The 16,299-nt window shown below is 44.2% G+C and overlaps 1 protein-coding gene and 1 long non-coding RNA gene across 2 annotated transcripts; both read right to left on the bottom strand.

The window, feature by feature from the left end:
* Positions 1-1,104: 1,104 nt before the first annotated feature.
* On the bottom strand, positions 1,105-1,575 carry SCP2D1 (SCP2 sterol binding domain containing 1). The gene has a single exon (XM_004433711.2). It carries the CDS (start codon positions 1,573-1,575, stop codon positions 1,105-1,107), a length of 471 nt encoding a protein of 156 aa, XP_004433768.1.
* A 9,164-nt stretch (positions 1,576-10,739) lies between these two features.
* LOC147914303 (uncharacterized) lies at positions 10,740-16,087 on the bottom strand. The gene is made up of 3 exons (XR_015555528.1): positions 15,957-16,087; positions 14,688-14,769; positions 10,740-10,802 (listed from the first exon to the last, which is right to left on the bottom strand). It is a non-coding gene; the product is annotated as an uncharacterized LOC147914303 (long non-coding RNA).
* Positions 16,088-16,299: the final 212 nt, after the last annotated feature.

Below are 16,299 nucleotides of genomic sequence, written 5' to 3'. Positions count from 1 at the left end.
TGGCCATTTTAATGAAACTTCCATGTGAGTTTGAGAGTGTCCACACTGTGTATATTTAACCTACAAGATAAAGGTACACACAGATCCCATGGGAACAAATGACCCTCACACTCACCCAAAAGGTCACATCAGGTTGCAGCTGGCTTCATTCCAGTCCTCCCAATGTGTGGAGAGGGCTCCCAGGAGGGAAACTCTCCCAGGATGACCTTTGATTTTGTAAAATGCTCAGTGCAGAAGCTCCTGAGACTTCAAAAATGGCCCACAAGAGAGCTACGTAACTTGTCTCCAGGAGATCCTTTAAATAATGGCAACATCTCATTGGTCTAGACTAGAACAGTTATGATCAATACTGAAAGCTGTGGCATGAACCAGAGCAGGGGTTCTCCAAGGGTGGCCCCCTCAGCATCACCTGGGAACTTGTTAAGAACTGCACACTCTCCCCAGCCCAGACCTATAGAGTTGAAACCCTGAGGGGGGCCCAGCAGTCGGAGCTTTCACCAGCCTTCTAGGGGATCTGATGTATGGTCCAGTTAAGAACCAGTGGCCTAGAATGTCTTTCAAGCCCTTCAACTCTCCTGGAATTAATTCCATCAGAAGTCATGATACGCCAAGAGCTCTCCCCCTTGTTCCACCCACATAGCTGTGGAGCCCACCCTCTTAGAACCCTGCAACCCTGTGTTAAAGTCTCCTCAAAGAACCAAGCTCTGGAATGCAGATCTGCACAGTAATGATTATCACTTCTTTCCCCAAAGCACCAACTAGGAAAAAAAAAAATTCTCAGGAACTCAAGCATCGGAGCATTTACATACAACTGTCAAAACCACTGCCCTGCATCAGGCTTTCACCCTCGCAGATTACAGCATAAATGAATCTAAGACAAGAGAAAGACAAAGATTTTAGGTGATATACTCCAACACTCTTTACTGCCCTAGAACCCTCACTGCAAATTTACAAATCAGCAGGAAAATTAATCAAACTTGAATATGAAGAATTTCAGTAAAAATATTGGATACTTTTTGTTTTAATCTTCAGTTTAAGTATGATTTCCGCTCAACCTTATAATCGGAGAGAAGTTCTGATCATTTCCTCGGTGTTTTTGCATGCTTAAAATTTAGCCCAGTCTTTGAAAACCCTCTCCAGCTTCTGGCCAAGCAGAACTTTGCCACTCACTTTGAACTTGCCAGCAAGGAAAGCCTTCTGAGGGTTCATTTTGCCCAAAACCAACTCCATAAAGACAGACTCTGGGATTGTGAAGACAGTGTCTGCTGGGAGCCTGGCGGATCCTGGATACATGTCCCCAGAGCCACTCTTCAGGTCAATGGTCCACTGCAGAATGGTCTTCCCATCTTTGGTGATGTCCAGCTGGAAGATGGCATTGACTTTCTTTACCAGTTGGGGCCCCGCTTCTTTGATGTGGTGGCTAATGTCCTCGAACACCGGGAAGCTCTGGTATTCTGACAGCTCTAGAGGGTGTGACACGGCAGGTTCCTGAGCTGAACCCAGTTCCTTGTACTGGCCTGCCTGAGGCCCATGCCCTGCTCTGATCTTGGGCTGATGGTCGATCCTCTTCCACATCTTACTGTGCTGGTCCTCTTGACCTGCTGTCTGGTTTATGAGAAGCCGTGGCCAGATTAATATCTGCAGGTCAGATTGTGACATCAGAGGGAAGGCCCAAGCGGGGAATGAAGCTGGTGTGTGTGCTTCAGTCTTATTGGCCAGGCAGATGCTACAATGTGACATGGGGTGAGGCTCAGACAGGTAATTGTGAGGCAGACCCACACTGCCACCCCTCAAACCAATCAGGGATGTTGGTCTCACAAGCACAGAAAGGTCTGGACCCCATGTGGGAATAAGGCCCCAGAAGGCTCTCTGGTGACACGAGCTCTGTCTTTCCAATGCAGGCATCACTCAGAAGCAACCTTAACTGAGAGAGCAGTTATTCTGATGCCTTTAAAAGTGGATAATCCTTAAGGCAAAGATCTTGGTGCTGGATTTGGCTTTACCTGGCTGCTGCTGGAGGGGGAAATGCTTTTAGAGCAAAATAGCTGGTTGGAGAAGGAATCAGCACCAGGGCCTGCATCAGAAAGCTTCCAGAAGCACAGTGAATGGGAAAAAAAAAAAAAAAAGAAAGGAATATCCCTAAGATCAGCAGAAGATGCTGCTCATCTCATATGATAATTTCATATGATAATATAGCCCTTACTTGAGCCAAGACACTGTTCTAGGCTCTATACATGTATTTACACATTCAATCCTCATTACAGCCCTCTGAGATAGGTACAATTTTTATTCCCGTTTTACAGATGAGCAAACTATGGCAAGGAGAAATGAAGTGACCTGCCCAAAGTCACACAGATAGAAAGTAGGGCAGCTGGGTTTGAACAGAGGTAAAATGACTCTAGAACCCACTTTTAGTCTGTCTGATGTTTCCTCACAATTAGGTTGAGGTTTTTTGGCAGGAACACCGCAAGAGTGATCTCGTGCTCTTCTCAGGGCGTCATATCATGGGGATGTAGCGTCAATATGTCCCATTACTGGTGAGTTGACATTGATTGCTTGATTAAGGTGGTATCACCAGGTTTCTCCACTGCAAAGACACTGTTTTTCCCTTCGTAATGAATAAGTATCTTGAGGGAACTTTGAGACTTTGCAAATATCCTGTTTCATACCATATTTCAGCCCACTCCTTTTTGCATCCATCCGTGGTCCATCAGAGTGATGTGTGCTAAATGGTCATTTTCTATTCCCATCACTCCCTTTAGATTTAACAATTAGAATTCTGCTGCAAGGAAGAGCTGTCCCTTCTCCCCAGACTGGGCCACTGAGATCTCTGTCAAGTTGGTGCCTGTGTCCTTTTCTCTCGTGTCCCTGCAGGAGCCCTGCAGGCCACCTGGTCTTACGCTCCTCTCCTGAGCGATCCTTTAGCTTCCCACCTCTAGGTTTTTGCCTCCTGTCTTCTACTTCTTGTCAAATTCTGTCCTTCCTTCAAACCTCAGTTTAAACTGTGTCAGCCTCTATCAAGCCCCACCACGCAGTAGAATCCACACGAACGTCTGGCTGGATACGCTTCTGACTTTGAGGGTCATACACACACCAAACTGGGACAGGTGCACAAAAGCAGCCCAAAGCACACACGGGGCAGCCTCAGAAAACACTTCACCAAGACTATGGGGTCTGTGGGGACATCTGATAAACAGCATTTCTCTTCCCCGTCTGAATTCTAAAGAAACTAAGAAATAAGACAAGGAAAGGCAGGTGGAAACCAAAATTTTGCCTTTATCACTGATAGAAGCATGGTTGAGGGAAAGGATTTGATATGAGGCCCCAGTGGGCCTGCCCTCTAAACCCTACAATGTAAGGCCAGAGTTACCCACCTACCTATCAGCCACCCTCCTGGGAGGCCTCTGCATGTGAGGCCGGTAGTGAGGGTCCCACCCCCGGCAAGTTCTGGACATGGAGGAGCTCAGTTCATACTGCCCAGATTCACCACTCAAAAAAGTCACTTCATCCAAGTGAGCAAAGGGGTGCAGAGAGGCCAGGAGTGATCTGGAGAGAAACTGCTTTGGGAGGAAATCACTCCTTGAGGAAACCAGAGATCGGAGGCAGTCCTGTCCTCTGGTCAATGCTAGTTCAAGCTGGGGTGGGAGCAGGAGGGTAAGTTCAGGGGAGCCTGGCGTTGAAGCGTGATTTTGCCCAATATTCTCTTTTTGTGCTTCATTTTCTTCTTTTATTCCCCTCAGGTTTTGTTGGGATTTTACAACTCAAACTAGGGATTCTCTCAGCTGCCCTCACTCCCTCCCAAGCCTCACTCTGCCCTGGCAGAGTGGATACTCCCTCTGTCAGTACATGTAAATAAATAAAGACTCCACTTTAATGGTTAGCTTTGTAACCTGTAAAAAAAGAGAATATTTAACATTGTCGGTGTCAAAACAGGTGAGCTTGAGTTTTATAAAATAACCTAGACGATAATAACTCATTTTTCCCAGAGGGTACAGAGTAAGGGGCTGTCAGAATCAAGTGGTCAGCAGAGACGAGAGGTTTAAACAGAAAAGATTCTATGAATAAGATTTGAACATAAGCATGGAGACCAGCAGTGCCCAACAGAATTTTCTGAGATAATGAAAATGTTCTGTATCTACACTGTCCAAAGCAGTAGCCACTAGCCATCTGTGGCTGTTGAGCACTTGACATGTGGCTGGTATGAGTGAGGAGCTGAATTAATTTCATTTAGTTACAATTAATTTAAATCTAGACAGTCACACATGATTTCCCCTCAGCATCGTGGGAAACAATGCCAGTATCATCCCAACCACCACAAGGAAGTGACGTGGGCATCTAGTGGATCCTGCCCTGTCTTTAATCACTCAACTACACCAAACATACAAAATTCCATTCCTAAAACCCCCAATAACTCACTTGAGACTATCACACATGTGGGACAGAGACTAGCTCCCATTGGTGGTCTCTGGTCCATATGAGGGCACTCCATTTTTGGACAAAACTAAAGGCCTAAAGATACACATATATACTTAAAATGGCACTGGTACATTTATCTCTAAATTGGACATAAGCATGCCCAAGTGGATGATCATTGGATAACTGCCGAGTTAAATTGTGTAAGGTGTGACTGCCTGTAAAGCCAGCAGATTTAACTCCTTCTTACAGCCCATCCAAATTGTCCCTGATGGGTAAAAGTTGCCTTAGTTATCAATTGCTGCAATAATGCTGCATAACAAACCACCCCCAAACTCACAGGCTTAAAACAATAAGCATTTATTTAGCTTATGAGTTAATGGACCAGCATTTTAGGCTGGGCTCAGCTGGGTGACTCTTCTGGTCTCATCTGGGCTCTCTCACGTGTCTGGCAGTTATCTGATTATCAGCTGGGGTGCCTGGGCCACGTGACACTCATGTTCCCATGGGGTAACCTGGGCACATTGTCAAGGTGGAGGCAGAGCATGAGCAAACACTCCCAACTATATGAGTGCTTTTCCAGCCTCTGCTTGCACCTCTTGGCCAAGGAACATCATGTGGGCAATCCCAGAGTCATAGTGGGAGGGCAGCACCAGGCTACACGACAAAGGGTGTTATTATTGACTGAATGTTTGTGTCCCCACAAAATTCATATGGTGAAACTCTACCACTCCCTCAACGTGATGGTATTAGGAAGTGGGGCCCTTGGGAGGTAACTAGGATTAGAAGAGGTTGTGAAGGTGGAGCCCCTATGAATGGGAGTAGTGCCCTTATAAGAGTTACAAGAGAGATTGTTTACCCTCTCTGCTCTGCACCAGGTGAGGATACAATGAGAAGTTGGCCATCTGCAACCCAGAAGAGGGCTCTCACCAGAACCCAACGAGGCTGGCACCCTGATCTGGGACTTCCAGTCTCCAGAACTGTGAAAAATACATTTCCGTTGTTTATAAGCCACTCAGTCTACGGTGTTTTTGTTATAGCAGCCCAAGCTAAGAAAATTGGTACTGAGATGTTGGGGTGCTGCTATATAAATACCTAAAAATGTGGCAGCACCTTTGGAACAGAGTAACGGGTAGAGGCTGGAAGAGCTTGAGGTGTACGCTAGAAAAAGCCTACATCACTATGAACAGACCTTTAAAGGTGATATGGAAAGAAGAGAGCTGTAGAGAAAGCCTCAACCTTCTTAGAGAATACCTAAGTCATCGTGAACAGGGTGTTAGTAGAAATATGGACAGCAAAGGCCATTGCACTGAGGTCTCGGACAGAATTTAGGAACACGTTATTGGAAACCGGAGAAAGGGTAATGCTTGTTATAAAGCAGCAAAAAACATGGCTGAATCATGTTCATGTTCTAGTGTTTTGTGGAAGGTAGAACTCGCAAGTGATGAAATTGGATATTTAGCTGAAGTGATCGCTAAGGAAAATGTTAAAGGTGCGACTTGACTCCTCCTGACTGGTTAGAGTAAAATACGAGAAGACAGAAAGGACTTAGAGACAGAATTATTAAGCAAAAATGAAGCAGAACTTAAGGATTTGGAAAATTCTCAGCCTATCCATATTGCAAAATATGAGAACACTAAGGATGTGGCCAAGTGACCGTCTGATAGGGAAATTTGTATGAGTGTGAAGCACGGACCTAATCAGCCACCCCAGAAGGAAAACCACCAGTTGGAACTGAAAGAAAAGGAGATGGGAAGGAATGAAGGAAGGCTCTCAAATTGCTTGGATTTTATAGGACGGAACTATAGAGCTATTTGTCTGAGAAAATGTGCTATTCTTAAAGACAAGGCAAGAATGATCTTGCAGGCAATTCAGAGATCAAGGCTGCCTCCTTGGTTTCAGAAGGAGGATCATTGCATTGCTTTCAACAAGCCAGATGGCATCTGCCCAAAGCTGTGGGGGTGGCACCGCCCAGCAGAGCCCAGGGGGTGACACCCCTGCCAGTGAGAGCCATTGGGGGCAGCACCTCCACCCTAGAAGGTCTAGAAGGTGGACTGCCACCCTAGTGGGCCGAGCGTGGAGCCAAAGAGCATTACGTTCAAGCCTTAAGATCTCACAGAGTTTGCCTTGCTAGGTTTTGGATACCCTTAGGACCAATCTCCCTTGTCTTCTTCCCTATTTCTCCCTTTTGCAATGAAAGTGTCTATCCTATGGCTGTCTCATCATTGTATTTTGGAAGCACATAACTTTGTTTGGTTTCACAAGTTCACAGCTGGAGAGGATTTCTGCCTCAGGATGAATCATACCTTGAGTCTCACCCATATCTGATTTAGACAATATTTATTTATTTATTTATTTATTTATTTATTTATTTATTTATTTATTTATTTATTATTTTTGTGTGTGCGTGAGGAAGATTAGCCCTGAGCCAACATCTGTTACCAATCCTCTTCTTTTTGCTGAGGAAGATTGGCCCTGGGCTAACATCTATGCCCATCTTCTTCTACTTTATATGGGATGTTGCCACAGCATGGCTGGACAGGCGGTGTGTAGGTCTGTGCCCAGGACCCAAACCTGCAAACCCCAGGCCACCAAAGAAGCCGAGTGTGTGAAGTTAACCATTATACCACTGGGCCAGCCCCCAGATGAAATTTAAATGAGACTTTGGACTTCAGACTTGAGAGTTGATGCTAGAACAAATTAAGATTTTTAGGGGTTTAGGAGTGGAATGAATGTATTTTTCATGTGAGAAGGACATGAATTTTGGGAGGCCAGAGGCAGAATGTTATGGATTGAATGTTTGTATAACCCTCAAATTCATATGTTGAAACCCTACCCACTTCCTCATGTGATGGTATTAGGAAATGGGGCCTTTGGGAGGTAATTAGGATTGGATGAGGTTACGAGGGTGGAGCCCCCATGAATGTCCTTATAAGAGTCACAAGAGGGCTTACTTCCCCTCTCTACTCTCCATTAGGTAAAGATACTATGAGAAGTTGACAGCCTGCAACTCGAAATAGGGCTCTCACCAGAACCCAACCATGCTGGCACCCTGATCTTGGACGTCCAATGCCAGAACTGTGAGAAATAAATTTCTGTTGTTTATGAGCCATCCAGTCCGTGGTATTTTTGTTATAGCAGCCCAAGCTAACACATGTGTAGATACAGGAAAGGGCAAAGATCAATAACGTAACTAATCTACTACACCCACAGGAAGACAGTGTCAAGCCCTGGAAGCCTTTCTTTCTGGAAAAATCACTGAACTACACTAAACTCATGTATAAATATATTCTTAAAGTCCCAGTAACTTAACTGAGAATTTTAAACATGTAGAACAGAGATCAACCCTTCCCTCCCCTCCCAAAAGGCATAAGTAGCCCATGTAAGGGCACTCCTATTTTAAGACAAAGCTAAAGAAAGGCCCAAAGACAGGCAAATACCTAAACTAGAACAGTTATCTTTCCACATATTGTATGCATGCCCAAGTGGTAACTTTTTAAAAATTAGGTAGAACGTATACGTTATGCTTGTCCATAAATTAATGAAACTGATTTTGAACAAACAAAATTGACACACAGATAAAGTTTCTAAGATAAGCAATGCACTTTTCCCATGACATTGACTTTACTCAGAACATTTTTTAGAATACCTCTTTTATAACTGCCGTCATAAACAAAAGGTGCATTCTTCTATTGCCCCATACCATTCAGAATGTACTCAGCTATGAGCACTAAAAACAGCCACAACTCAAGTGGCTTAAACAGTAAAGGGAATTATCTCCCATTAAGGCAGGGCTAGAGTGACCAACATCCAGCATACTCAGGACTGAGGGGTTGCCCAGGACACTGGACCTTCAGTGCTAAAACCAGGAAAGTCCCAGGCAAAGAGGGATGAGTTGGCTATTCCAAGGTTGGTTCCTTGAGCAGCTCAATGAGTCTTCAAGGTCCCTCTTTCCGTCTTCCTGCTGCATGTTCTTCGAAGGCCCACATCCTTTGTGGCAGCAATAGTTTGAGGCAACATCCAGCAGAACACCAACAACAAGGAGCCATTTTCTCCCATACTTATCTCTTTATCCGAAGGGTCTATTCTCCAGAAGTCCTTCAGTGACTAGGCCTGGATCCAGTACCCTTCCCAGAATTCGCTTAGGTTCTTCAAGTCACCTTTGAGGCTGAGCTCAGCTGGCTTTCCCTGAATCTCCTGGCTGCATGGTGAAGTGTGGATCCTGGTACCAAATGGGGGTGTTAGGGAGGAAAAGAGAGAGGAAACAACAGTGAATGTTGCACAGCCTGTGTGGTGGAAAATGTTCATCACTGAGTATCTGCTCAGGATTCAGAGAGAGACAGAAGCATCAACAGTGACGCAGAACATGGGATCTGTCATAGGGATGTGACCTCATATATCCGTGGGAGGGAGCTGGTTACACAGCTTGTATATGGCTGTTGCTTCTGCGTCTGGTGCTGGGCCCGGGGTGCAGTGGGCTGTTCGCCTGGCCCAGCAGTCTGGGAAGCTGAGGGTGGAGCTGATGGTGCTGCAGGCCCGCCAGGCCGCCCAGGAGTCAGGAGGGCTGGGGGAGGCATTGCGACCGCCTGCTGCCCCAGGCCCAGAGGTGAGCCAGCGGGTCAGGGACATCCCAGGAGCTGCATCAGAACCTCGGCACCCACACCGACTTTTCAAGGGTAGGAAGACTACAGTGTGGCGTCACTTCTGCCTTCGCAGGCTCGTGCGAGTTCAGTGGTGCATGCGAATCCCGGGAGTCTGGAGGGAAGGGGATTCTGGGAAACGCAATTCCAACTTAGGAAAATTGACACAGATCAAAGCCAGGGGCAACGCTGACTGTGGCTTTGATTTTTAGAAACCACCTAGTTAATACCTCAAGACCTCAAGCTGAATGTAAGGGATAAAGTGGCTGAATAGGCTGAGCACTGGCATATTGTGGAGGAAAATGTCACTTTACTCTTATTTTCTTTGATTTTTTTTCCACTCACTGCTATGGACTCTTGTTGCCCAGCCAGAGGAAAGTAAGGACACCTTGCCAAGTCTTTCAGTCTTTCCCACTAACCCACAGTTTGGACACACTGTTGTGAGGCCTGCAAAGGATTAACTGCTGACGACCCCTTGGGGAAAAGTCAGATGCAATTAATTCTAAGAGCTCGGTCAGCCCCTACATTTTACTGAACTCAGTAAATCAAAAGCGCTGTGCCCATGGGACAAATCTGATAAATTCCCTCAGCAGTTTTCAAAGATTTATCAACCCTCAGTGCAGGGGAGGGAGAGTGAAAACCAAAGGAGAAGATCTCTGACAGATGCCTGTTTCAGAAGGATGTTTGGTTCAAGTGTATTATTTAACACTGTAACTGTACACTGTAACTGTAACTGTATACACATCATAGAAGCCCAAACTTTTAAGGTAATAGAGTCTGCAAAGATCTTGTCTAATTATTTATTTAAAAATGTAGGCCCTTACTGATAGATACAACAACATGGGTGAATATCAAAAATATTATGCCAAATAGAAGAAGCTGGAAACAAAAGACTACATAGTGTATAATTCCATTTATATGAAGTTCTCAAACTGGCAAAACTAATCTATAAAGGAAAAAAAATCAAAGTAGGGTGTGTGGATGAGATTACTGGCAAGGGGCATGAAGAAACTTTCAGGGGTGATGGGTATATGCATTTGTCAAAATTCATCATAGGGGTGAAGTGTACTGATGTCTACAATTTATTTTGAAATGCATCAAAAAATAAGATAGATTATGCACTCCTATGTTCATTGCAGCATTATTCACAACAGCCAAGACATGGAAGCAACCCAAGTGCCCATCAACAGATGAATGGATAAAGAAGTTGTGGTATACATATACTATGGAATGCTACTCAGCCATAAAAAAAGACAAAATTGTGCCATTTGCAACAAAATGGATGGAACTTGAGGGTATTATGCTCAGCGAAATATGTCAGACAGAGAAAGACAACCATATGATTTCTCTTATATGTGGAAGATAAACAAACACATAGATAAGGAGAACAGATTGGTGGTTACCAGAGGAAAAGGGGGTGGGGAGAGGGTGAAAGGAGTAAAGGGGCACATGTGTACAGTGATGGATAAAAACTAGACTATTGGTGGTGAACACACTGCAATCTATACAGAAACTGAAATATAATAATGTACACCTGAAATTTATACAATGTTAAAAGCAAGATGACCTCAATAAAATTTAAAAAAAGAATTAAAAAAATATATAAAATAAGATAGATTGATGGATGGATAGATAGACATGTAACAAAACAAATACAGCAAAATGTTAATTGTAGAATCTAGGTGGTGGGTATATGGGTGTTCACGGTTCAGTCCAGGATTGAGTTGTAGATAGATGTCAACATACTGACTGGGGAAGAGATGGGAAAGAAACCATTAGAAAGGGATTCATAAAAGTTACAGTTAATTAAGAGAAAAATATCAACAGGCAGGCCAGACATTCAGAACACGAAGTGTGGTTCACTCTCTTCTTTTTTAATATATGAAATACAATCACCCCGTTGAATTCAGTTCCTCTCACTGCTACTTGGTGCTTGCTATGTGACTACCCCAAGCTGAGCACTTTTGCAAATTTGTCTACAGCACACTAAGAATCTCTCTCTCTCTATTCTCCTTTCAATGGCTGTGTATCAGTCAGCTATAACATAATGTGCTGCAGTACAAACCACCACAAAACTCAGTGGCTCGCAACAATGAGCAATTATTTCTTGCAGAGAAATATGTCTGCAGAGTGGCAGGGACTGGCTGATCTAGGCTGGGTTCTTTTGGGCTAGGCTCCAAGCTCTGTGTTTCTTCCATCCTCTTTGACTAGCAGGCCCCTGGGGCATACTCTTCTCATGATGACCGCAACTCAAGAAGGCAAGACCCCCTGCACAAGTACATTTCAAGACTGTGCTCACATCATCTCTGCTAAAATTCCATTAGCCAAAGCAAGAAACACAGTTAATCCAAATAATCACAGGCCCCCATACACTCAGAGCTGGAAATGGAGCATTCACCTCCAGCTCTTTATTTATCACTGCAAGAGATTCTGGGGCTGCTTTGGTCCTAGGGTCTAGCGACGTGAACCAGAAGCCTCTTCCTGAAACCTCTCTGCTTGGATGGGCTCCCATGTCTTCCACCATGCAGTAAAAACAAATCTTGTGTGTAACTACACTAGTTCAAGTGAACTGTTCTATTTTGCCTCTTCAGCCTCCCTCAAGGTAGAATCCCAAGGGGACAATTACAAACATCTGGCCAAGAGAAGGAATAAAGGACATTTGTTTTCCTACTTTAGGAGAAGTCAATTAGAGTTTCAATTTCCACTGTTAAATGTCACCTTTTTACAACATCCTGGAGGGAGAGTTGGCAGCTCTGTCATTAGGGGAAAAAAAAACTCTTTCAAGGAAGACTTATTGTTTAAAAAGGCACGGAAGGATCCAGAGATTAAAGGACCCTCTCAGACTGTCTGAGTTTCCTAGAGCTCTCGGTTTCTATTTTGAGCTGAACATTCAGCTTCCCTTGAAGCCTTGAGTGAGCCCTTTCAGCCTCCCTGCACCACTTTTCTACCGTTTGCAAAAAGTAATAATAAGACTTGCTGCTGGGTGTTGCACACAGAGTGCTCTGAGGAGCTTGGAGGAAAGGGAGGCTTCTCGAGGGGAAAGCTGTCAGCATCTTTTCTTCTGATCTCCAGATATTTTCAGTGTCTGGTACCCCTCATTAGAGCATCTGGTCCTTTCTCAGAGAAGTTAGATGAAAGCCAGAATAAATGGAGCAGAGAAGATCCCTTCTCTTGCCTCTGCTGCAAAGGATACATGTCAAGTTGAGTGATGAATGATTACTATTCTTCAGTTCCTAACACTTTGTACCCTATTTTCAAATTAAGGAGCACATTGTTGGCATGCCTGAAAGGTTAAACCCTCCTACTTCATCTCTGCAGTCACCAATTGGTACTTTATCACAATTTCTGTGGAGGGAACATTTTGTCTGCAAAACCCTTCCTTCCCCAAGCTGGGTGAGACTTTGAGAGCATCTTGAGTTTCTAAAGTTAGATCATGAATCACTCTCCTGATTGTAGGGTGGTGTTGCACCTAAAAAGACCCCATCTGTTAATTGTTTTCAACTTATTTTGAAATGCATCAAAAAATGAGATGGATTAATGCATTAAAAATTTTTATGTGTGTGAGGAAGATCAGCCCTGAGCTAACATCCATGCCAATCTTCCTCTTTTTGCTGAGGAAGACTGGCCCTGAGCTAACATCTGTGCCCATCTTCCTCCATTTTATGTGGGACGCCACCACAGCATGGCCTGACAGGTGGTGCATCGGCACACGCCCGGGATCCAAACCTGGGACACCAGCAGCGGAGTACACACACTTAACTGCTATGCCACGGGGCCAGCCCAAAAAAATTTTTTTTAATTATTTTAAAAATTCTTCCCTTTTCAATTATAGGGGGACTCATTTTCTCCCTCTCCTGGTACTCCACTCTCATCTACAGAACAGGGACTTCTGCATTTCCTAAAGTATTAGGAGGCAAGGAGGTGGGCAGCTGGAACCCTCAGAATGCTGCCAGCGGGACTGCCAAATGGTTCCACTTTGAAAAACAATTTTCAGTATCTAAAATCGCTAGGCATTTTTGTTGGATATATCTCTAGAAGTGGAATCATGGGCCCCAGGGGATATTTCTAGGGATATACGAACCAGAAATACCTGCACACTTTCACAAAAGGTACACATTAGAGTGTTTTTAGTCAGCCAAATCTGGCAACTACACACAAACCCATCAGCAGTAGAATGGATGACTAAATTACAGGGTATTCACAGAGTAGGACACTATGCAGCAAGGAGAATTCATCTACATCTATACACAACATAGTGACCCTCACAATCATAATTTGAGCAAAAGAAGCCAGATGAAAAAAGAGTCCATACAGCTTTTAGGGAGCTGGTAATTTTCTGATTCTTGTCCTGGGTGCTGGTTACTGAGGGGTCTTAATTTGTGACAATGTATTGAACCATATGCTTACGATGTGTGCTCTTCTCTATAAGTATATTATGCTTCAACAAGAAGCTAAAAATATATACGCAAGTAGAAAAATTGCAAAAGAGTCAGACTAGAAAGTATTGGGGGAAAGCTACCACGTAACCTTCTTTCCTCTCCCTCCTCACTCCTCTGCCTGGTGGTGAGAAGGGAGAAGGAGCCACAGCCACACATAGCCTGGGTGGCCCCTTTTCTCCCTCTTCCCGAGCCCTGCCCTGATCCTTCTGTCTTGACTGCCATGACCTGAAAGTGGGAAGCAACAATGCCCCTTTTGTCTGGCCAGGCCAGTGGACCTAATCTGCAGACCCAGGCTCCTCTCCCATGGACATCCCAGTCTGTCCTTAGTGGAAGAAGCAGGAAGCCCTGTCTGGCTACAGCCCCAGCCACATTCTCTGGTCCAGTGCTGCCAGCAACAGAGGTGCTATTTTGATCTCCAATTTCCATTGCTTGCATCTATTTCTCAACTGATTCCAAAGACAGAAGAGGCATGATTATCACCCCTTAAACCTCAACAACGTCTTTCTCAGAAGTTAAGAAATGAAGACAAGAATAAATGTATTGCTTTTCTTTTATGGAGCATTAAGACCAGAGGCTGTGAGTTCCTTATGGTGTCTGAGGAGATGATGACCACCCATTTGGAACAACACCAACTGGGTAATTAGAAAAGAAGAATGAGATTATCTTATCTCCTTCCTATAACACTTTCCTGTACTAACTGAAGAAACTGCTTTCCTGGGTGCCCCCTGGGGTGGGGATTTAGAGTGGTTTAATGTATGTCAGAGATTATTCCTTTGCTGAGTTAGAGATCGCAGTCACCAATTGCTATAGATAGGGAAAATACGGTCACAATATTTTGTAGCTCCTCCCATCAGGAATGGAGTCCATTTCTCTATCTCTTCCATCTGGGCCTGGCCATGTGACTTGCTTTAGACAATGGGATGTACCAAACATGAGATAAGCAGAGATTTGAAACATGCAGCACCATTGGACACGCCCTCTCTTGCTATTGGGCATGTGGAGAAGCCTGGGCTCGCCTGCTGGAGGATGAGAGACCACATGGAGTGAGGCCCCAGCCATCCCAACCAAGGCCCCAGAAACAGAAGTGAGATCATCCTAGACCACCCAGCCCCAGGTGAGCAGCCCATGTGAGAAGAGCCATCTAGCTAACCCAAAGAGTCTTGAGAAACAGAAAATAGATGTTGCCACTACATACCTGTTAGAATGGCCAAAATCCAAAACAATGACAACACCAAATGCTGGCAAGGATGTGTAGCAACAGGAACTCTCATTCATTGCTGTGTGAATGCAAAATGGTACAGCCACCTTAGAAGACAGTTTGGAATTTCTTAGCAAAACTAAACATACTCTTACCATGCAATCCAGCATTTGCACTCCTTGGTATTTACCCAAATGAGTTGAAAACTTAAAGTCCACACAAAAACCTGCACACGAATGTTTATAGCAGCTTTATTCATAATTGCCACAACTTGGAAGCAACCAAGATGTCTTTTAGTAGGTCAATGCATAAACAAACTGTGGTACATCTAAACAATGGAATATTATTCAGCACTAAAAAGAAATGAGTTATCAAGCCATGAAAAGATATGGAGGAACCCTAAAGACACATTACTAAGTGAAAGAAGCCAGTCTGAAAAGGCTACGTACTGTATGAATCCAACTATATGACATTCTGGAAAAGGCAAAACTATGGAGACAGTGAAAAGATCAGTGGTTGTCAGGAGTTAGGGAGATGGGAGGGAGGGATGAATAGGCACTGCACAGAGGATTATTAGGGCAGTGAAACTATTCTGTATGATACAATAATGGTGGGTATATGTCATTAGACATTTGTCAAAATCCATCAGATGTACAACACCAAGAGTGAATCCTAACATAAAGTATGGACTTTGGATGGTAATGAAGTCTCAGGGTAGTTTCATCAACTGTAACCAGTGTACCACTTTGTTGGGGGATATTGGTAGTGGAGGAGGCTGTACATGTGTGGGGGCAGAGCATATATGGGAACTCTCTGGACTTTCCACTCAATTTTGCTGTGAGCCTAAAATGGCTCTGAAAAATAAAGTCTACTAAAAATAATATGTGTTTTTCTAAGCCACTAAGTTTTGGGGTTACATAGCAAAAGCTACCTGATACACGGAGTCAAACATTGGGTGGGGAGGGGAATGAAAGGGAAAACAAATCTGTCACCTCAGAATCCTATAAACAATGAGAGAACACACACTAAAACAGCAGTCATGGAATTCAGGAGCAAGTTATAGCCATACCTATAGTTTGCCATGTTAGTTAAAACCAGGTGACAGGCTGAGTCTGTCATTTTACAAGAAAGACTTGTGTGCTGTTCTAATTTCTTCCTTATTGTTAGGAGAAGGAATTCCCTGCACTGAGGCCTGACAGCAGAATTCCTATTTCTGGAAGCCTCAAAAGTGGAGCACAAGACACGGAATGCAAATCCTATGCCTACCTTTAAAGAGGCAGAGAGTATGAGATGCTTCTACCTGAGTGGCTCAGCATGTACTTGCCCCAATCCGGTCACCAGATCCCACAGAGTCCAGTGGTCAGCAGCAAGGAGGGAGGAAAAGGCAACAGGAAATGTTGAAATGATGGATTGTCCAGCAATAATTTATGTGGTTCTTTGGAATGAATTGAATAAATCAGAACCCCTCTGCCTCCCTCTCCACCCCCCTTGCCTTCTGTCTTCCCTCCCCATCACACACACTGGTGAACACAACACAACATTGGACCCTAGTCTCTTTGTAAAAGACCTTGACACCAATAACCAAGGATTTCTCTGGATGTCAGGAATT

The sequence above is a fragment of the Ceratotherium simum genome, chromosome 21 (genome assembly GCF_057802395.1).
Source record: "Ceratotherium simum simum isolate JZ-2026a chromosome 21, ASM5780239v1, whole genome shotgun sequence".
NCBI classification, from domain to species: Eukaryota; Metazoa; Chordata; class Mammalia; order Perissodactyla; family Rhinocerotidae; genus Ceratotherium; species Ceratotherium simum.
The sequence above is the reverse complement of the archived record's forward strand: the minus strand, read 5'-3'. Positions and strand labels throughout refer to the sequence as shown.

Bases quoted from the DNA above. Each gene is read 5' to 3' on its own strand.
- SCP2D1 (XM_004433711.2), bottom strand. From the start codon at position 1,575: ATGTGGAAGAGGATCGACCATCAGCCCAAGATCAGAGCAGGGCATGGG.